This window comes from Rhincodon typus, chromosome 24 (genome assembly GCF_021869965.1).
Source record: "Rhincodon typus isolate 14 chromosome 24, sRhiTyp1.1, whole genome shotgun sequence".
Taxonomy (NCBI): Eukaryota; Metazoa; Chordata; class Chondrichthyes; order Orectolobiformes; family Rhincodontidae; genus Rhincodon; species Rhincodon typus.
In genome coordinates, this window is record NC_063355.1 from 4,779,539 (window position 1) to 4,801,471 (window position 21,933).

The following is a 21,933-nucleotide window of genomic DNA, read 5'->3' on the forward strand; positions in this document are numbered from 1 at the left end:
CCCTGGCTCTGATGGCTTACTCCTACGATTCTAAAAGAGGTAGCTCCAGTGATAACGGATGCATTGGTTGTAATTTTCCAAACATCCCTCGATTCTGGAGGAGTACCAGAGAATGGGAAAACGGATAATGTGGCATCCCTATTCAAAAAGGGAGGGAGGCAAAATGCAAGTAACTATAGACCGATGAGCCTAATATCCATTGTTGGAAAAGTATGAGAATCAATTATTAAGGAAGTAATAGCAAAACATTTGGAAAATCGTAATCTAATCAGAGTTGGCATGGCTTCATGAAAGGGAAATAGTGCCTGACTAATTTATTAGAGTTGTCTTAGGAAGTCTCAACTAGAGTAGATAGAGAGAAACCAGCTGATGTGTTGTATTTGAAATCCAGAAAGTGTTCAACAAGGCACCTCACAAAAAGTTGTCAGAACTCACAGGTGTTGGAGGTAATATATTGGCGTGGATAGAGAATTGGCTCATGGGCAGGAAACCGCGAGTTTTTTGGGCAACCTGTAACCAGTGGGGTACCACAGGGATCAGTGCTGGGACTGCAGCTGTTTACAATATATATCAATGAGTTGGAGGAAGGAAGTGAATGTACTGTAGTCAAATTTGCAAAAGACACAAAAGTAGGTGGAAAGGCAAGTTGTAAAGGGGATGTAAACATAGAAACGTAGACAAATTATAGAAAGATAAAAGTTGGCAAATGTAATATAATGTGGGAAAATATGAAGTTGTCCATTTTGGAAAGGAGAACAAAAGAATAGAATATTACTTAAATGGAGAAAATCTGCAGAAAGCTGCAACACAAAGGGACAAAGCACAAAACACAGAAAGATAGCACACAGGGGCAGCAGGGAACCAGGAAGTCTAATGGAATGTGAGGCCTTATTTCAAGGGGGTTGGAGTATAAAAACAGGGAAGTCTTACTGCAACTGTACAAGGTGCTGGTGAGATCACATCTGGAGTACTGTAAGCAGTTTTGGCCTCCTTATTTACAAAAATAGATTGTTTCATTGGAGACAGTTCAGAGAAAGTTCATCAAGATGATGCCCGGTAAGGAGGGATTATTTTACAAGCAAAAGTTAAACAGGTTGGGACACTACTCACTGGAGTTTAGATCAAGCAGGAATCTCAAAGAGATCATCTTCAAGGGGCTTGTCAGGGTAAATGCTGAGAGGAAGATTCCCCTCACGGGAGAGTCTAAGACCAGCGGGTGTAGTCTCAGAATTAAGGGGCGCACATTTAAGACTGCGATGAGGACAAATTTCTTCTCTCAGACGGTTGAGAGTCTCTGGAACTCCTTGCCACAGAAAGCTGTGGGAACAGAGTCCTTGAGTATATTTAAGGCAGAGATTGATAGATTCTTGATCAGTGAGGAACCAAGTGTTGCAGGGAAAGGGCAGGAAAATGGATGTGAGGAATATCAGACCAACCATGATCCTACTGAATGGAGCAGGCTCAAGGAGCCGAACGGCCTACTCCTGTTCCTTTCTCGAATGGTCTTATAGGAGAAATTCCTTTGCATTCAGTATTAATTATAGTTTAATCAGCTTGCAACGTCAACTACTCGGTAAACAGTGGGCGAGAAAAGGTAGTACGGTCTAATGTGTAGTTCCCCAGAGGCTCAGTAGCTGAACATACCACATGGTGTAACAGTGAACCACCACAGACCAGATTTATCACAGATTCACATAATGGCTACAGCCCACCAGGCGATTCAGCCTATCAGGTCTATAGTAGCTCTCTGCAAGAGTAATTCACTTAGGCCCAATCACCCTTCCAGATTAATCTGCTAAAAGTCTTGATTGAATGGACCTCTTAACCACACACTGTAAAAGTGTTTTCCTGTCACCACTGCCACTTTTAGCAATCCCTGAAATCAATGTCCTATGGCTTGCAATCTTCTTCTTATCTTCTCTGTCCAGCCCCTTCAGTATTTTGAACACTTCTATCAAATCTCCTCAATCTTCCCCAAGGAGAACAGCCTCACCTTCTCAAATCTACTCATGGGACTGAAATTCCTCAGCACTGGAACCATTCTGGTAATTTCTTCTGCATCCTGATGAATGCTTTCACATTCTCCTCAAGTGTGGTGCTCACATCTGGGATGCTGTATAATTTATTAGTGGCTTTCTATTTCTGCCATGCTACCTTCAATGATTTGTATACATATACCCCAGGTCTCTCCTGCACCCCTTTTTGAATTATACCCTTCATTTATTTTTAATGTCACTGCCTCATTTTCCCTATCAAAATAAGATAACTTCATAGAATCCCTACAGTGTGGAAGTAGGCCATTCCGCCCATTGAGCCCACACTGACCTTCCAAAGAGCATCCCACCCAGAACCACCCGCTACCCTATCCCTGCATTTCCCACGCTAGACACTATGGACAATTTAACATGGCTAATCCATCTAACCTGCACATCTTTGGACTGTGGGAGGAAACCGCAGCACCTGGAGGAAACCCACACAGACATGGGGAGAATGTGCAAACCCCAAACAGACAGTCGCCTGAGGTCGGAATCGAACCCGGGCCCCTGGTTATATGAGGCAGGAGTGCTAACCACTGAGCCACCGTGCTGCCCCCAACCTTCTTCACATGAAATTTCATCTGCCACTTGCCTGCCCAACCCATCAGCATATCTGCCTTCTTTTGAAGTTCTACATTAGTTTTCTCAGTGTTTCAACGTTTTGTGCAATACACAGATTTTGAAATTGTGCCTCTATACTCAAGTGTACGTTGTTAATACTGCAATGTCTGTGACACCAACACTCTGATGACGAATTCTGACTGCACATGCTCACCTCTGACTGTTTCTTTTTAAATAAAAATACTCCAGCATACTATAAAGCCAATTTAAAAATAAAACTTATTAAAAATTTCAACTTTAGTTAATAGCTTTTTTTTCTCTTCACCTATACATTTTTCAGAGAGTCATAGAGATGCACAGCACAGAATCAGAACCTTCGGTCCAACTTGTCCATGCTGACCAGTTAACTTCAACTAATCCAGTCCCATTTGCCAGCATTTGGCCCATATCCCTCTGAACCCTTCCTATTCATATACACATCCAGATGCCTTTTAAATATTGTAATTGTACCAGCCTCCACCACTTCCTCTGGCAGCTCATTCCATACATGCACCACCCTCTGCATGAAAAAAGTTGCCCCCAAATCTTTCCCCTCTCACCTTAATCCAATGCCCTCTAGTTTTGGACTCCCCATCTTGGGGAAAAGACCTCGACTATTTACCCTATCCATGCCCCTCATGATTTTATAAACCTCTATAAGGTCACCCCTCAGCCTCTGACATACCAGGGAAAGTAGCCCCAGCCTGTTCAGCCTCTACCTATAGTTCAAACCCTCCAAACCTGCCAACATCCTTGTAAATCTTTTCTGAACCTTTTCAACTTTAACAACACTCACTCACTCTTTTTCATTGTAAGGGTTTATTATGTTTTCATCATTCCTCATTTCAATGTATTTCAGAAATTTCACTGCTGCAATGCATGCTCCAGAGTGTCAGCAAATGCTGCCCAGTAATACAAAGCAGATCTCTTAACTCCAACTCCTGGGAACCCTGATATAACCCTTCCTCTGGTCTGTAAAAATATTAGTGTTTTTGCCACTCAGCTAATTTCGTATCCATGCTGCTACAGTCCTGTCCCTTTTATTCCATGATCTCAAACTTTGCTGACAGGTTGGTTAACTGGGACCTTTACCCTGGAGCATTGGAGACTGAAGGGTGACCTTGTACAGCTCTATAAAATCATGACAGGCATAGATAAGGTAGATAGCCGACAGCTTTTCCCCAGAGGTAGAGGAGTCTAAAACTAGAGGGCATAGGGTTTAAGGTGAGAGGGGAGAGATACAAAAGGGTTCAGAACGGGAACCTTTTCCACACAGAGGATGGTGGGTGTCTGGAATGGGCTGCCAGAGGTAGTGGTGGAAGCAAGTAAAATTTTGTCATTTAAGAAACATTTGGATAGGTATGGAGGGATTATGCATCAAACACAGGCAGACAGGACTGGATTTATTGTGAAAACTGGGTGGCATGGACAAGCTGGGCCGAAGGGCCTGTTTCCATGCTGTAAACCACTGTGACTCCAAACCTATTGTGTGGCATTTTATCAAATGCTTTTAGGAAGTCTATACACCACATTGCCCTCAACAACTCTCTCGGTTATCACATCAAAAAAAATACAAGCAAGCTATTTGAACATGATTTTCCATTAAGTAATCTCTGCTGGCTTTCCTTAATTAATCCATATTTATCCAAGTAACTATCAGGAAGGAAATCCAAAGTCCATGCAGAGCCTTGTCTATGTGTGACTTCAGTCCCACAGCACTACATTCAACTCTCGACTGTCTGCTGTGGGGCCCAGCATGTCACTCAGTTGTGTTTAACCTTATATCATTTGCACGGCATCCCGGCGCTACTTTCTCCCAGCAAATAAGAATAGACAATAATTTCTAGACTTGCGTGAGATGTCCACACCCTAAAACCAAATATTAAGATGTGCAAGATGATGGGAGATTTTGACGGAAGATTTCAGAGCCCACGGGAAGGCTAATGTCACATGGGATCACAGGTAAATTCTTACCCTTGTATCTTCACTTATGTAGCCACAGGTAACCTTTTCACCTTTGACCCATAGTTCACTTGCTTGTGCTCTGAAATAAATAAACAAACATCTTGAATCAGTAAGAGAGAGATCTGGTGTCTAGAATGCAAGAGGATCCTTGAATCCAGCACCTCTGGTATCCCACATGAATCTATCCCTGGACTCCCCTCTATTTCTCATCAACATGCTGCCCCTCAGTGGCATTACCTGGGCACACATTTGGCATCATATGTCGATGTCCATATCTACCTCACCACTTCTTGTAACTCCACCGTTGTACAGAAAATAGCAGTCTGCTTGTCCAACATCCAATAATGTATGAGCAGAAGCATCCCCCAAGTAAATACTGGAAAGACTGGAGACACCATCTTCAGTTCCTACCATAGGCTTATAGCCACTGTCACTACCCTTCATCCAGGCTGAGTGTGAGACACGCCTGGTGTCATATTTGGCTTAGCGATATGTTTCTGATCACAGACGTAAGTAAATATGTAAGGTCCCAACAGTCTTTCATTGGAGAGAAACACAAACTGGTGGTGAGCTTAACCTGAGGGTCACCATACCACAGGCAAGGGGAGAGATCGAGAAGGAAAGTCCTTCATGATAACTGGGGTGGGCATTGAACACGTGCTGTTCACCTCACTTTGCATCACAAACCAACCATCCAGCCAACTGAGCTAACGGACCTGTATACAAACAGGAAGGTCACCTATTTCCACCTCCGTTACTCTGCCCTACTTTATAAACCTGAAAATGATTGAGAATTTAACAAAGGCAACTTGACAATATGTGGTCAATGGGCTTTAAAACAAATTGTGAATTGCAGTAGACCTTTCATTTCTATACTGCAAATTCATTCCAGCATATCATAAAGATTTGTAGACTGGAGTATTCATAATTGTGTAATGCTTCTAATATTTTACACTGTACAAATAGGCTATGAATTATAATTACTTGTTTATTTGCATCATCATAGTTCAGCACCTGCTGCCATGATGATCTTCCAATAAATCAACTATTTTGCTTATTTATCTAGTTGACCCTGTCCCACTGCAGTTGATCTGCTTCTGAAGCCTTCATCCAAGCTATTGTCACCCCTAGATTTCACTATTCCTATATTTGACAAGCTGGAAAACCTCCAAAATCTCATACTCTGTTACCTCGAAGTCATACAACATTCTGCTGCCTGTGTTCTGGCGAGCACTGTCCTATTCATCCACCACTTCATACCCATTGACTTACACTGGTTGCCAGTTAAGCATGCCTCGACTTTAAATAGGTCACCTTAGCTCTTGAATCTTTCCATAAACTCACTCTTCCTGAGGTCAGTCATCTGCTCCGGCTGCACATTGCAGAGGTATACACACTCCTCTAATTCACAATTTTAATCATTCCACCAATGACAGCCATGGCTTCAGTTATCCAGGCACTAAGCTCTGGCATCCGCCCTTTTATCCCCTCCCAGCTCACTGCTGAAAGCCTCAAACACTGCCTTCAAAGTGAAACCACTATTCAACTGTACTTCTCACAATTTATTATATTCTTTAGGTTTCTCACAAGGTAAGCTCTCTCTACTTTGGAGTAATCAAATGCAGACTGGGTGACAACTTTGCACTTCTGTTCAGTCCACAAGCACGGATAGGCAATGGTGATGGTATTATTGCTAGACTATTACTCTGGAGACACAAGTAATGTTTCAGGGGCCTGGGATCGAATCCTGCCATGACAGTTGGTGGAATTTGAATTCAAAAATAATCTGGAAATGAGTTTGATGATGACCTTGAATGCATTGCTGATTGTTGGGGAAAACCCATCTGGATCACTGATGTCCAAATCTGCTGGTCTGGTTTACACGTGACTCCAGATCCACAGCAATGTGGCTGACTCTTAACAATTAGCGAGAGGCAACAATTGCTGGTCCAGCCAGTGACTCCCACATCCTGTGAATAAACAATACAAAAAATTCCCTTCCTAAAGCTCTCTTTCCCTCTATCTTAGCTTCTTCCTTCAAGATACTCCATAAAATGTCTGAACATCTGCCCTAATATTTCCTTCTTGATTTTGCGTCAAATTTTGCTTTATAGCAGCCCAGAGAAGCACCTTAAGACATTTATTATGATAAAGGTGCTACATTAACACGAGCTGTTTTTGTATAAAAACACTCATCCCTTCTTGGTTCTTTGCCAATAGCTATAATTCTACTGTTGTGATCCCAGGTGACGGTAATGTGATGTGAGGTGTGTGATTTATACATACATTAGCAGTCAGTCTTAGGTATGTGACTTTAAAATAGTAGCATATGTCGGATTTTTTTTTGAATGATTAAAGGAACAATGGCAAATATCAGCGTTATGAAGGAACCTATAAAGTCCTTCAGGGAAGGACATTGCCATCCTTACCTGGTCTGGCCTACGTGTGACTTCAGACTCACAGCAAAGTGGTTGACTCTTACCTACCCTCTGGGCAATAAATGATGGTCGAGCCAGTGACGCCCTCATCCCATTAATGGATAAAAAGATATGGACTTCCTGAAATGTTAATGGAAGATTGTTTTTACTGTGGTGATTTATGACAGTGGGGTAAAAATTGGAGGTTTGGGATAACTAGGAATATTGCGTTCAGTTTTGGTCTCCCTGCCATAGGAAAGATGTTGTGAAACTTGAAAGGGTGCAGAAAAGATTTACAAGGATGTTGCTGGAATTGGAAGATTTGAGCTACAGGGAGAGGCTGAATAGGCTGGGGCTATTTTCCCCAGAGTATTGGAGGCTGAGGGGTAACCTTATAGAGGTTTATAAAATCCTGAGGAATAGCCAAGATCTTTTTCCCCAGGGTGGAGGAGTCCAAAACAAGAGGGCACAGGTTTAAGGTGAGAGGGGAAAGATATACAAGGGACAACTTTTTCACACAGAGGGTGATGTGTGTATGGAATGAGCTGCCAGAGGGAAGTGGTGGAGGCTGGTACAATTACAACATTTAAAAGGCATCTAGATGGGTATATGAACAGGAAAGGTTTGGAGGGATATGAGTCAGATGCTGGCAAATAGGACTAGATTAATTTAGGATACTTGGTTGGCATGGATGAGTTGGACCGAAGCATCTGTTTCCATGTTGTACAGCTCTATGACTCTATTTATTTTCGGTTAGAAAACCCAGAGTTTGAAAGCTTAAGCAGTTGTTTACAGGAAAACTGATGGGCGCAGAAGCAAGTTATGCCTCTCTCCTAGAAAGGAGTACTGAATAGTTCAGGGAAAAGCAATGTTACCTTCACATAACAGCTAGCATTATGAAACTTCCAAACCAGATGTGTTTAGAAATCTGCGGATGATTGAAAGCTGAGAAAGTCTAAGCTCTTAGTTTGGAGAGTACTCAAATAAGAAGACTTCACAGAAAAGAACTGAGGAAAACCAGTCAAACAGAAAGATTTGATATAGACAAGTAGTTTCTCGAGATTTGGGTCTCTATATGTGTAATGTCAGAAAGCAGAATGAGATTTTGCTTTGCTGTGTGTTTCAAGATTTTTCAAACATGGTTCTCTATTTAGACAGCTTGCTTTGTTTTATTTTGATTTTGTCTTTTCTGTAACAAGTCTGTTCTGTAGTTGAAGAAACCCTGCAGCCTTATGTGACCTTGTTTCAGTGATTGACCACTATATTAACTACAGCAAAAAAACAATCCAGGTCGATTTCATTTTGGGATCGGCTTTGTCCAATAACACTATCAGCTGGGATCATAATTTTAATACTTGACAAATGTGATCCCAGAAGGAAAGCCAGCATGTTGGATGAATTGTTTAACTTATGCAGTTGGTTACTGGTTAATCACCGAAACATTTTTATGTAAATATTCTTTAAAAACAGAACATAAGTTTAGTGCACAGAAAAATAAAGCTATATACACATGCAACATGGAAAGATCTTAACATAAAAAAACAAGTTTCTACCTGCTCCTCCACACTAGTCAATTCTAGAGATTTTTAATCCTATTTTAACTCTAAGTTTTACTTAAATGACTCCTTCCAGTTTCGTTTCCAATTGGACAATTAGACAATTCCTTTCCGAGTCCATTAGCATAAATGTTTCAAAACTCTGCCTAAATTTTCTCGGTTCCAATAATTTGATGATTTCTGTTCAAATTCTCCTGGTTTGAATACTCCATAAAATTAAAACCCTTCAGATTTGTGCCTCATTCCTTTGAACTTAAACTGATTCCCGTTGGAGCCCTTTTCCTCCCTTCTGAACGGAATTCCTGGCCCTCCTGAACTGAGGCCGTGAACCTTCTGTTCTGAAGTCAAAACTGAAATTAATGACTTTCTTGTCTGTTGTAAAGTCAGCACCATAGACATTCCATCCATTAGCCCTCTTAGGGGTTCTCCCAAGCGCTTAACTGCAGTCACATGCTTTCTTAGAAGTGATGCACTTAGGTCATTGTTTCAAATTATTTTCTGAAGTGTTCAAAAGCAAACCTTTACAGAATTGACTCTCATCCATCTGGCTCGATTCTAAAATCCAAATCAAAAGTGTACAACCTTCATCACTTTGTGCCTTCTGCTTTTTGATCCTCTGAACTGTTACAACTTCTTTGCTTATCTTTTCAAATCCCATCACAATTGTTAACACCTCTATTAAATCTGTTAGTCACTGTCATACTGTCACACAGCACGGAAACAGACCCTTTGGTCCAATCAGTACATGTTGAACATAATCCCAAACTAAACTAGTCTTACTTGCCTGCGCCTGGCCCATATCCCTCCAAACTTTTGCTATTCATGTACCTATTCAAATGTCTTTTAAATGTTGTAACTAGCTCCTCCAGTCACTCAACATAACTGAAGTCTTTCGATCCTGGCAGGATCTCTGGAAATCTGCTCTGCACCTTCACAAAAGCATTGACATCTTTAATAATGAGTGGCGTGCAGCATTAAACACAATTCTCCAGCTGAGGCCTGGCAGCAATTCGGAAATGCCACTGAGAGCGTACAAAGGCTATTAGGAACCAGCTGCAAAGGGACATGAGAGAGACATGACCCTTGCCTGCAGCGACTTCCACAGATTGCTCGAAGCCATATCAGCAGTCCAACTGTATATATTCCAGAGCATGAGGCTCCAAAATGGAGGACAAAGTAACAACTGATAATGCCACGTTCCAATGCTCCAGTCTCTCAGGATCTATATTTCTAGATTGGAAATGTAACAGAACGACAAATCTGACCTTATTCCAGCAAATTCCACCTTCTGAGTGACATAGGCACAGGTGTTAACCTGGAAGAGATACACAAGAAATGGAGTGAATTGCACATTCAAAACCCAAACTTGACAGATGGGCTTTGGTGTAGAGTGGTATTACAGGTAGAAGATCATGGCAGATTTTTTTTTTTGGGAGTTCCAGATCAGCTGTGATTGAACTGAAGAGTGGAACAAACCTGAGGAGCTGAGTCTGTCCCGAAGTGAGCAGAGATGATCTGTTTATCCACCAAACAAAGGAATTCAGAAGCAAGTTGGGGCTACAGTGATTTGGAAAATGATCTACAACTTACCAAGGTTTTCTTCAACCGCCACATATCACTGCGTCCAATGTACTGGTCCTTGAATGTAAGCTCCACCAGATCAAGAGCCACATCCTGTTATAGATGCAGACAGCAACATTTACAGTCAGGAAACAGTTGGAAATTAACACCCAGCTTCCAAAAAAAATCATTTTTTTTAAAACACAACCAGTAAGTACAGTGATAAAAACCAAAAGAACTGCGGATGCTGTAAATCAGGAACAAAAACAAAGTTGCTGGAAAAGCTCAGCAGGTCTGGCAGCATCTGTGGAGGAGAAAACAGAGTTAACGTTTCGGGTCCGGTGACCCTTCCTCATATACAGTGATATCTGGCTTACATTCACAAAACACAGGTTACCATGAAATACACACGATACTCCCAAACAATTTACTCTATGAAAGATTCAGAAGGAAACTCTACAAAACCAGACACTCTAATCAGAGCATTGTGCAGCTCTGAATGTAACAAGCTGTCTGTACCCAGCTGTAGTGGAGACACCTGTAAACCTTTTAATGTGAAATGTCACTGGGTGTTGCATCATGCATGTTTCAAAGAAAAGCTAGGGGACATATTTTGAACGTGAGAGTAGAAAGTTTTAAAAAGGACGAGGGGTAACTTTTTTTTTTTTTTTTTTAAACACAGAGTGGCTCGTGTGTGGAAAGAACTGCCAGAGGGAGTGATGTATGCAGGCACAGTTACAACATTTAAAAGACATTTGAATAAGTACATGAGTAGGAAAGGTTTGGAGGCGTGTGGGCCAAACACAGACAGGTGGGACTTACTTAGGGAAAATGGTTGGCATGGACTATTTGGACTGAAGGGTCTGTTTCGGTGCTGGATGACTCTATAAAACAGCAGCAAAGTTTCAAAATGAAAGACCGGAGACTGTCAGCCTGGACAGAGGGGATCTATTTTTTGTTTGGGATTAGTTGTAAGGAAAGAGTGTGTTCCGGATGTGAAATGAGCAATGTTCAGCAACAGCTACCTGGATCCCAATTATTTAAACTGCCGGAGGGTCTGTGTGGACTTGTTGGGCCGAATGGCCTGATCCCAAGCTGTAGGGATTCTATGATTCAACAGGTGTGTGACTGGTCTTCTATTTGTTGTATCTTGGTGAGTGGGCCAGCTGAGCAATTGGTCCTTTTATCATTATTGAATCAATAGTACAGTCTTCAATAGGCAAAAGAGACTTACAATAAAGATACGTTCCTGGGGCCTATGGTTCTAATTGTGATGCATTAAATTCCTTGCAGCTGTTGGGTTTTCCCTCCAAATATCTCACCTTGGATGCTGCAACTTGTACACTTCCTACTATTTCCTCAGGGCAAGAACGGAGGTCACACTAGGTTCATCCACAGAACTGCATGAATAGCTGGTAAACGTTACTTCCCACACTGTTTGGATATGATCACAAACTTTTTCTGTGCAGATTTTCTAATCTCCCACTGCAACTTTGACACAAAACCTATAGAAACCTAAGTAGCTGCTTACACTTGCCAGATAACATGAGGTGGCTCAGGGGTTAGCACCGCTGCCTCACAGCACCAAGGACCTAGGTTTGATTCTACCCTCAGGCAACTGTCTGCACATTCTCCCGCACATGTCTGTGTGGGTTTCCTCCGGGTGCTCCAGTTTCCTCCCACAGTCCGAAGATGCGCAGGTTAGGTGGATTGGCCATGCTAAATTGCTCAGTGTTCAGGGACGAGCAGGTTAAGTCAGTTAGTTATGGGTAATGCAGGAACAGAGTAGGGGGTGGTTCTGGATGGGATGCTCTTTGGAGGGTCAGTGTGGACTCGATGGGTCGACTGGCCTGTTTCCACACTGTAGGGATTCAATGATTCTAAGAGAACAATGTTCGGGAGGCAGGGGAATAGGTGCAGGAGATAAAAATAAAACACGTCACTCACCTTGGGATCCACAATGTTAACATAGACATCCTGGTAAGCCCGAAGTTTAAATACCTGGGCCACAGTCTGGTCCACGCTAATAGTTTCTGAGGCAAACAATGGGAATAAAATATGTGATTACATTTATTTCACATTGAGCCTCGAAAGGAATTTATTCCCCCCCTCTCCCATATACTGATGGGAAATTATTCGAAGAAAACAAAGTTGTTGCACAAGTATTTTTGCTGTCAACATAGATTCTTGGGTAACCCGGTGCTGAACCTCTGCACAGTTATGACATATCTGGGAGGGTTCGTGATTCTAGCAGTGAGGTGCAGTGAGGGAGCTGTACCTACGATAAACCAAACCAATGTCCAGGTTCGCACTCAAGCACGGGCAAAATAGAGAAGTGGGAAGAACTGTAGCTGGTAAGGCTGGAACCAGGCATACCTTCAAAATAGCAATGGAAGTCTAAGGAGAAAGGTTTACAATAATTTAGCAAAAAACAAAGTCATGGCGATCAGGCTGAAGCCGAAACGAGATAGGAGCTAAATATATCAGCATACAGGGATTTTGACAAGGATTAGGAAAGACTGCAAAGTTAATAAAAAGGAAGCTGAAGGGAGGGGTCAGACACAGAAATCTTAGATGCAGGAAGGATGTTTTTCCAGGTTGGGGAATGGTCGAGAAAGAGGAGAGATAGTCTCAGAGCCACTGGGTACGGAGATGAGGAGGAATGTCTTCATAGAGAGGATGAAGAATTTTTGGAAATTTTGAGGCCAGAGAGCTGTGGAAGCTCAATCACTGAATATGTTCCAGTCACAGATCAACTGATCTTTAGGTAAAGGTTGCAAGGGATACAGACATAGCTGGAATAGACTCGAGGGGCCGAATGGCCAATTCATGCTCCTATCTGATTACCCATGTTCCTTATCAGTATGAATGAAGCTTCGTTCTAGGGACAGATCCAAAACCAAAAGCTGTTAACTTAAACCAGCTGACTATAAGAACTCGACAGAAGAACAGATTTACTGAAAAGCATCAAAGCAGTAACGTAGGCTTTCCTCTGTCCCTCACTATCACGCAGACCCAGAGCCTATTCTTGGCCTTATTCCAGAGGTCAGAGGTATCAGGGTCACTTCAGCTTATGGCTGTTATTTGAAACCTGCCTTGGAATGGTGATTGGGCAAGTACTTAGAAGTAGCACCCACTATAGCGTAACATCCCCAAGGATCCCAACAGATAACCAAATAAACCCAGAATTGTCATTTTCAAAAAAAAGTACAAAAAGCTTAAGCCACTCAGCAGGCATCTCCCACAAAGCCCAGCTTGAACTTTTGACCAGAAACTCAACTGGACTCACCACATAAACACAGTGGCTACAAGAAGCAGGTCAGAGGCCAGGAATACCGCGGCAAGTAACTTACCTCCTGACTCCCCAAAGCCTGTCCCACCATCTACAAGGCACAAGTCAGGAGTGTGATGGAATATTCCCCAATTGCTTGGATGGGTGCAGCCCCAACAACACTCAAGAAGCTTGACACCATCCAGGACAAAGCAGCCGCTTGATTGGCACCACATCCACAAGGATCCACTCCCTCGACCACCGACGCTCAGTAGCAGCAGTGTGTACTATCTACAAGATGCACTGTAGAAATTCACCAAAGATCCTCAGACAGCACCTTCCAAACCCACAACCCCTTCCATCTAGAAGGACAAGGGCAGCAGATACATGGGAACACCACCCCATGCAAGTTCCCCTCCAAGCCACTCATCATCCTGATTTGGAAACATATCACCGTTCCTTCACTGTCGCCGGGTCACAATCCTGGAATTCCCTCCCTAATGGCATTGTGGGTCAACCTACAGTACACGGGCTGCAGCGGTTCAAGGAGGCAGCTCACCAGCACCTTTTCAAGGGCAACTGGGTAATAAATGCTGGCTCAACCAGTAATACCAAGTCCACAAGCGAATAACAAAAAAAACCCACCTCTACTTCTCTGTCCACTATGTCTGACTGGTCTGCTGCTAATTTCAGCATTTTCTGCCTTCAGTTTAGATTTCCAGCACCCAAAGAGGTCTGTTTCTGTTTTAAGTTTAGTATTTGAAGAGGAGCAGTGATTCCTACTCTTGCCTGGACTAACATTCTTCCATCAGTCAGCGCCAACAAGACTAGGCCTTCCTCTTCTTCATGGGTAAGGCACTGTGTAAAATACAACGCTTCCCTTCTGTATTGTGTCAATGTTTATCTCTCCCAGATGCAGCATTTTAAAGATGACATCTACCTTCCTTACACAACTCAGCTCTGCAACCCAAAAGTATTTTTGAGAATGGAGAAAGACTCTATCCCACGTGTGTCGATTTTTAAAAAGAAAATTCATTCATGAGATGTAAACATTGTTGGCACTTGCTGCCCATCCTAATTGCCTTTAAGAATGTGGTTGGTGAACTGATCTGACATTTCAGAAGCAACTTTAAAAGCCAACCTCATGGCTGCGGGTTTGGAATCACAACTAACCCGGTAAGATGGTAAAGATTTCCTTCCTCAATGGATGTTAGGGTGAACCAGATGAATTGTTGACTGGCGATAATTTCAAGATCAACCTTCCTGAGGTTATTAACTACATTTAAATTCCACCAGATGCCCTGGTGGGATTTGAACCCATGATCCAGAGCTTTCTCCTGAGTTTCTGGAGATCACTGATCCAGTGATACACCACCATCTGTGTTCGATTCAAACTCAGTTCTGACTTCCCAATGCCAATTTGGTGATGCGTATAAAATTAGTGAACATCTCTGTCTTAGCTTTGGTGTTTACTAATTATCTCATATCATCCTGTTTAACAGACACCTGTGAAATTCCACCCTTCCCTACCTTTCCCAGCCACTGCAGTAAACAATGCCAAATAATTCACAGGGTTACCTTTCTGCAAGTCTTCTTTCAAAGATTTCACTTGAAGAAGCAGCGGGCTGCAAATAATAGAGACAACATGCCAATGATTATGCTCCATATATAGAGATATGTATTTTGTAGCACCTTCCACACCCCCAGGCCATCTGCAGCTAATTAAATACTTTTGAAGTGTAATCATTGTTGTAATGAAGGATGCACAGCAGCCATTTATGCACAGCAAGCTCCCATAAGCAGCAATATAAATAAAGCCTACAGTAAAAACCAAAAAAGCTGCAGACGCTGTAAATCAGGAACAAAAACAGAAGTTGCTGGAAAAGCTCAGCGGGTCTGGCAGCATCTGTGAAGAAAAAAATCAGACTTAACGTTTCGGGTCCAGTGACACTTCCTCAGAACTAATGGGAAAACGTCGACTTATACGCAGAAAATAGGGAGGGGGATGGGGTAGGGAGTAAATGATAGAATACAGACCAAAGAGAGAGAAGAGCAGTTGGATAGACAAAGGAGTTGATAACGATCTGGCTGGGAGGTGACTAACAATAGGTACTATGTATAATGGCAGTCTATGTGATAACAAGGCCTGGTATGTGGGCTAAGGGGCTAGGACATGGGAGAGTTTAGGCCCTAAAATTATTGAGCTTGATATTGAGTCCAGAGGGCTGCAGGGTCCCCAAGCGGACCAGCTTGTGCTGAGGTTTGCTGGAATACTGCAGCAAGCCGGAGATAGAGATGTTGGCCAGGGAGCAGGGTGGTGCGTTAAAATGGCGAGCCACAGGTAGCTCAGGATCTTTTTTGTGAGCAGAACGTAGACGTTCTGCGAAGCAGTCGCCAAGTCTATACTTCATTTCCCCAATGTAGAGGAGACCACATTGTGAGCAGTGAATGCAGTAGACTAGATTCTTGGAGGTGCAGATAAAATGTTGCTTCACCTGGAAGGTATGTTTGGGCCCTTGGATACTGGGGACAGAGGAGGTAAATGGGCAGGTGTTACACCTTTGCCAGTTACAGGGGAAGGTGCCACGGGCTGTGTGGGGGGCGGGGGGGGAGGTGAAGGAAGTGTGGACCAGGGTGTCCCAGAGGGAACGGTCCCTGTGGAAGGTGGACAAGGGAGGGGAGGGGGAAGATGTGTCTGGTGGTGGCATCTCACTGGAGGTGGTGGAAATGGTGTCTGATGATCTTCTGGATGTCGGTACTGGTGGAACGGTAGGTGAGGATAAGGGGAACCCTATCGCTGTTGCAGTAGGGAAGAGAAGGGGTGAAGGCAGAAGTGCAGGAGATGGGTCGGACCTGGTTGAGGGCCCTGTTGACAATGGTGCTGGGGAAATGGAAACAGAGGTGTCAAGGAAGGGAAGGGAGGAGTCAGATACTGTTAAGCCGACAGTAAAACCTGGCTTGTTCAATCCTAGATACTGAACATATTCATCATAGTCTTCCAGTGGACCGCTTACAAAACGTTTATCAACCAAAAAAAAACTATATTTTTTATGAACTATATTACACTGGACAAAAGGTTGGAAAGATTTCATTACAGACATCAGAAAAAGATTCAAACTCACACAACCTCCTATTAATCTTTGAGCAATTCTTTGCTGCTTTTTATTGCGTCCAATCTTCTGATCTGCCATCTATCTTTGCATAATTATGTATTTTCTTTGCATCTGATGCGATCGTTAGTTTTTTTTTAGTTAACCAAGGATGCTGGGTCCATCCCTTGAATTTATTTATTCTGTGCATTCTGGAATATTCCCATAAATATTTGTCACAGCATCTCTATTGACCTATCCTTAAACTAAATTGCCAGTTAATTTCACTAGCCCTGCTTTCACCCTCATAATCACCCTTGTTTAAATTTAAAACAGTCGTCTTGGACTGACACTTCTCCCCTTTGTTTGCATGTACAGTTCAATCATTTTACGGTCACTACTACTCACTACAAGGTCAATAACTAATCCTATCTCATTGGTCAAAACCAGGTCCTGTACGGCCTGCTCTCTGCTTGGTGCTATAACACTGTCCAAAAAACTATTCAATTAATTTCTCTATTAGACTACATTTCCCCATCTGATTGTTCCAGTCGATATGTAGGTTGAAATCCCCCAGAACAACTGCTACACCTTTCCGACAAGCCCCCATGATTTCTTCCTTGATGCTCTGTCCTACCATGTGGACACTATTGGGAGGCATCTGTACACAACTCCCACAGGTGGCCTTTTACCTTTATCATTCTTAATCTCTACCCAGACTGTTTCTATATCCTGGTTTCCTGGATTTAGGTCATTCCTCTCTATTGTGTGAATATCATATTTAATTAATAGAGCCGCTCCTTCACCCTCTCCAGCTTCTTGTCCTTCCTAAACATCACACACCCTTCAATATTCAAGTCCTTTTCCACATCATCCTGCAGCTATATCTCAGTAATGGCCACCAGATGGAATTTATCTCAATTTGTACTTAGTTCTTGTGTTTTGCTTTGAAAGCTACATGAATTCAAATACAGTACCTTATGGTTTTGTCCTTTAATTATTGTTATAACCTCGATATTTGTTCATTTGTTCTCAGGTCTGCATTCTCTTCTGTCCCTGTCATTGTCTGTTGATCATTTCCCACATTAATTCCTTCCTCTGTTGACTTCTCCCCGCTTTTTGATTCACCACAACTTCTAAAACGTGGGCCCTTGCTCCAGCATTTAGTTTAAAACTCACTCTGCTTCCCTAGTTATGTGGTTCACAAGAACACCAGCCCCAGTATGGTTCAGGTGTAAACTGTGCCACTGGTACAGATACCACTTCCTTCAGTTTAGGTGCCAATGACCCATGAACTGGCACACACCTCTTCCACACCAGTCTTTCAGCCACGTGTTCGTCTCTGTAACCTGTTCACCCTTGGTCAATTTGCTTGTGGCTCAGGCAGTAATTCAAAGGTTATTACCTTTGAGGGTCTCTTTTTTTGAATTTGGTGCCTAGCTCCTCACACTGGCTATGCAGAGCCTCCTTCCTAGTTCTACCTATGTCATTGGTGCATACATGAGGAAGGACAACTGAATTCTCTCCCTCCCACTGCAAGTTCCTCTCCAGCCTACAATAGATATCCTGAACTCTGGCAGCAGATAGTCAGCAGAGTAGGTGCACTCATATTCTTTGCTGCAGTGTCCATCCTCCTGACAATGCAGTCCCCTACAACCAGCTGGCTCCCTCCCTCCCCAGAGGAATGGCTTCCTGTACCATGGCCAATTTGCTCCATAGTCCATAGCCATCACTCATCCAGACAAACTGAGAGAACCTCAAACCCGCTGCAGAGGCTGACACACTTGCACGACTGTCCTCTGGGTCCCTCCTTTAGCTGCCACACCCTCTTGTTCCTCTCCCCATCAGAACAGCGTGGCTCACAGGCACAGGACTGCAACCACTGTCTGCTGTATGGCAAAATTGACCTTCCTAACAGCATGTTCAGTGTCGCTGAGAAATGAAATGGGATTGAAGGAGCTGAGTAACCTCCCCACAATATCAGCCACTTTTGATGAGTCCTGATTGAGAGTAGAGTGATCCCTTTGAGTCATAGAGTAATAAAGTCATTCAGCACGGAAACAGACCCTTTGGTTCGACCAGTCCAGTCCGACCATAATCCCAAACTAAACTCATCCCACCTGCCTGCACTTAGCCCATATCCCTCCAAACCTCTCCTTTTCATGAGCTTATCCAAATGTTGTTTAAATAGTGTAACTGCACCTGCATTCACCACGTTCTCTGGCAGTTCATTCTGCACATGAACCCTTCCCTGTGTAAAATAAGTTGCCTTTCATGTCCTTTTTAAAATCTTTCTCCTCTCGCCTTAAAAGTATAACCCAGTTTTCAAATTGAACTTATCACTTTAGGGAAAAGACCCTTGCTATTCACTTTATCTATGCCCCTCAGGACTTTATAAACCTCTACAAGGTCACTCCTCAACTTCCTACATTCCAGTGAAAAGAAGTCCCAGCCTTTCCAGTTTATTTTTATACTTTAAACCCTCCATTCCCAGCAACATCCTGGTAAATCTTTTCTGAACCCTCTCCAGTTTCACAATATCCTTCCTATAGCAGGACAATCAGAATTGCATATAGTACTCAAGAACAGGTCTCACCACTGTTCTGTACAACCTCAACTTGGCGTCCCACCTACTCAAAGCTCTGAGGGAATGATGACATCTTGTTTTCCTGTTTTTAAAGTTACTTTCTCCTCCTCCTGTTCAGTTCCTTCCCTCCCTGCAAATGCATTTCACAAAAGAAACAGCCAGGCGACCCAACCCTCAGTCAATGCTGTACATCAGCGATGGGTCACCGGTCAAGACTACCCATCCTGTGACACTCCCATCTCAACCACGGTCCTTGGCAGGTCGACCCTGATGCCACTCTGGGATTAGGTGACACAAGCAGGTCGCCCTGTTATCAGAAGCATATGGTTAAACTGGAGAGAGTTCAGAAGGAATTTACCAGGATGTCGCCCAGAATGGAGGGTTTGAGATGTAAAAATAGACTGGAAAGTCTGGGACTTGTTCCACTGGAGCGTAGGAGGTTTACAAAATCAAGAGGGGCATAGAAAAGGGTAGAGACTCCTTTGAATGACAAAGGTCTTTTCCCTAGGCTCGGGGAGTTCAAAATGACAGGACATAATTTTAAGGTGAGAAGAGAAAGATTTAAAAAGGACATGAGGGGCAACTTTTTTTTTTTAAAAAACACAGACAGTGGTTCATGTATGAATTGAACTTCCAGAGGAAGTGATGGATGTGGGTACAGTTACATCATTTCAAAGACATTTGGATAAGTTCATGAATAGGAAGGGTTTGGAGGGATACAGGCCAAGTGCAGGCAGATGGGACTAGTTTGGTTTGGGATCATGGTCAGCTTGGACTGGTTGGACCAAAGGATCTGTTTCTATGCTGTATGACTCTAAGTCCAGATGCTGACATCAATAGTGCACTGAACCATGCATGTAACCTTCCAAAATTCCCGCACATCTACGTCAACTTCTCAAACTCGGTCTAATTTAGTTTAAGCAAGGCAAAAAGTGCAGAGATGTTGCTGCTCATCTAGCCAAATAGCACCAAACTGTTGTTGGCTGTTTAAAGATGTTGCAACCCTGAAGGTTAAATCACAAAAAAAAACCATTATCCTCTTGTGTTGTACAGATCTTAGGGAAGGTTCTGTGCATCACAAGAAGTAACATGCAACTAAAAGCAATTCATTGAAATGATGCTGCTGTATTTACCTGTACTCATCATTGATATATGCAATCTCCACAATATCGCCCAGCTTCACCTGAGGGAAGACTTTGGGGTTCACCATCAGTTCATAGTCTGAAGGAAACAAGATGGGAAATATGAAGATAACAACAACTTGCACTTGTATAGCAGCTTCAGGATGGTAAAACACATGCAGGTGCTTCACAGGAATACTGAGAAGCCACATTTCACACTGGATCATATGTTGAAGCAGCACCTTCCAAATCTGTGCCCTTTACCAGCTGGGAGGACAAAGGCAGCAGACACATGGGACCACTACACATCCAAGTTCCCCTCCATGATACTCACCATCCATTGGAAATATATTGCCGTTCTTTCAGGTCAAAATCCTGGAACTCTGTTTCTAAAAACATTGGGTGTGTATCTGCTCCACACAGACGACAATGATTCAAGCAGGCAGCTCATCATCACCTTCTTAAGGGAAACTACCAGTGATCCCCACATTCTGTGAAACAGCTTTTATGAAAAGGAGCACAGCTGACCAAAATCTCAGTCAAAGAGGTTAGTTTTAAGGTACATTGTAAAGAGGAAAGAAAGGGAGAGTGCCGGAGAGGTTTACAGAAGGAATTCCAATGTTAATGGCCCAGAAGTTGAAGGCTCTACATTCAATAAGACAGCAAGTAAAAACAGCAAAGGTCAAGAAGTCAGCATTGAAGGGGCACAGATCGTGGAGCGCTTTTGGGCAGAAAAGATTGTAGAGTAGGAAGGGGGCAAAGCTGTGGAGGGATTTAAAAGCAGATTTGAATTTAAAATTGACACATTACTTAACTCGGAGTCGATGTGGTCAACAAGAACAGGAGTGATGGATTATTGGGAATTAATGAGTTAAGACATAGACAGCAGAGTTTTGGGTAATCTCAAGTTTCAGGAGGGAGAAGGTGGGAGGCTAGCAGGGGGCACTTTGAAATAGTCACATCCAGCGGTTGCAAAGATTTAGACAAAGGCTTCAGCAGGAGAGAACAGAGACAAGGACAGAGTTGTGCAACATGACAGAAATGGAAACAGATAGTCTCCATGACTTGATAAGTGTGCAGTTGGCACCTCATCCAATGACACTGGGATTGCAAGCAAAATAGGAGGGTCTCAGACAACTGTCATTGAGTCATACAGCATGGAAACAGACCCTTCAGTCCAACCAGTCCATGCCAAACATAATCCCAAACTAAACTAGTCCCAGCCGCCTGTGTCCTGGCCCATATCCTTCCAAAATTTTCCTATTCATGTACTTGGTTGGAAACAGAGTTTGTAGCGTGCACTGTGTTAAAAGAGATGACCACATCTGGCATGCTGTTAGGGAGGAAGTTCCAGGATTCAGCAATGTACTTCCAAGTCAGGATGATGAGTGCCTTGGAGGGGAACTTGCAGGGGGTCGTGTTCCCATGTATCTGCTGCCCTTGTCCTTTTAGATGGAAGTGGTCAGGGGTTTGGAAGGTGCTATCTGTGGATCTTTGGTGAATTTCTGCAGCGCATCTTGTAGATGGTACACACTGCTGCTACTGAGCGTCAGTGATGCAGGGAGTGGATGTGGTACCAATCAAGCGGCTGCTTTGTCCTGGTTGGCATCAAGCTTCTTGAGTGTTGTTGAAGCTACATCCATCCGGGCAAGTGGGGAGTATTCCATCACAGTCCTGAATTCAGTTGAGTTTCTGGTCAATGGTAACCCCCAGGACGTTGAAATATCAGAT

At 43.1% G+C, this 21,933-nt stretch overlaps 1 protein-coding gene across 1 annotated transcript in view; it reads right to left on the reverse strand.

The window, feature by feature from the left end:
• The window catches only part of depdc5 (DEP domain containing 5, GATOR1 subcomplex subunit), a 132,019-nt gene that overhangs the window by 109,271 nt on the left and 815 nt on the right, over positions 1–21,933 (reverse strand). Inside the window, exons 2-7 of the mRNA XM_048611691.1 lie at positions 20,215–20,302; positions 14,984–15,030; positions 12,082–12,167; positions 10,165–10,248; positions 9,840–9,889; positions 4,611–4,680 (exon numbers count right to left, since the gene is read on the reverse strand). Coding sequence (XP_048467648.1) covers positions 4,611–4,680; positions 9,840–9,889; positions 10,165–10,248; positions 12,082–12,167; positions 14,984–15,030; positions 20,215–20,302 — 425 coding nt within the window. The remainder of the gene's footprint in view (positions 1–4,610; positions 4,681–9,839; positions 9,890–10,164; positions 10,249–12,081; positions 12,168–14,983; positions 15,031–20,214; positions 20,303–21,933) is intronic.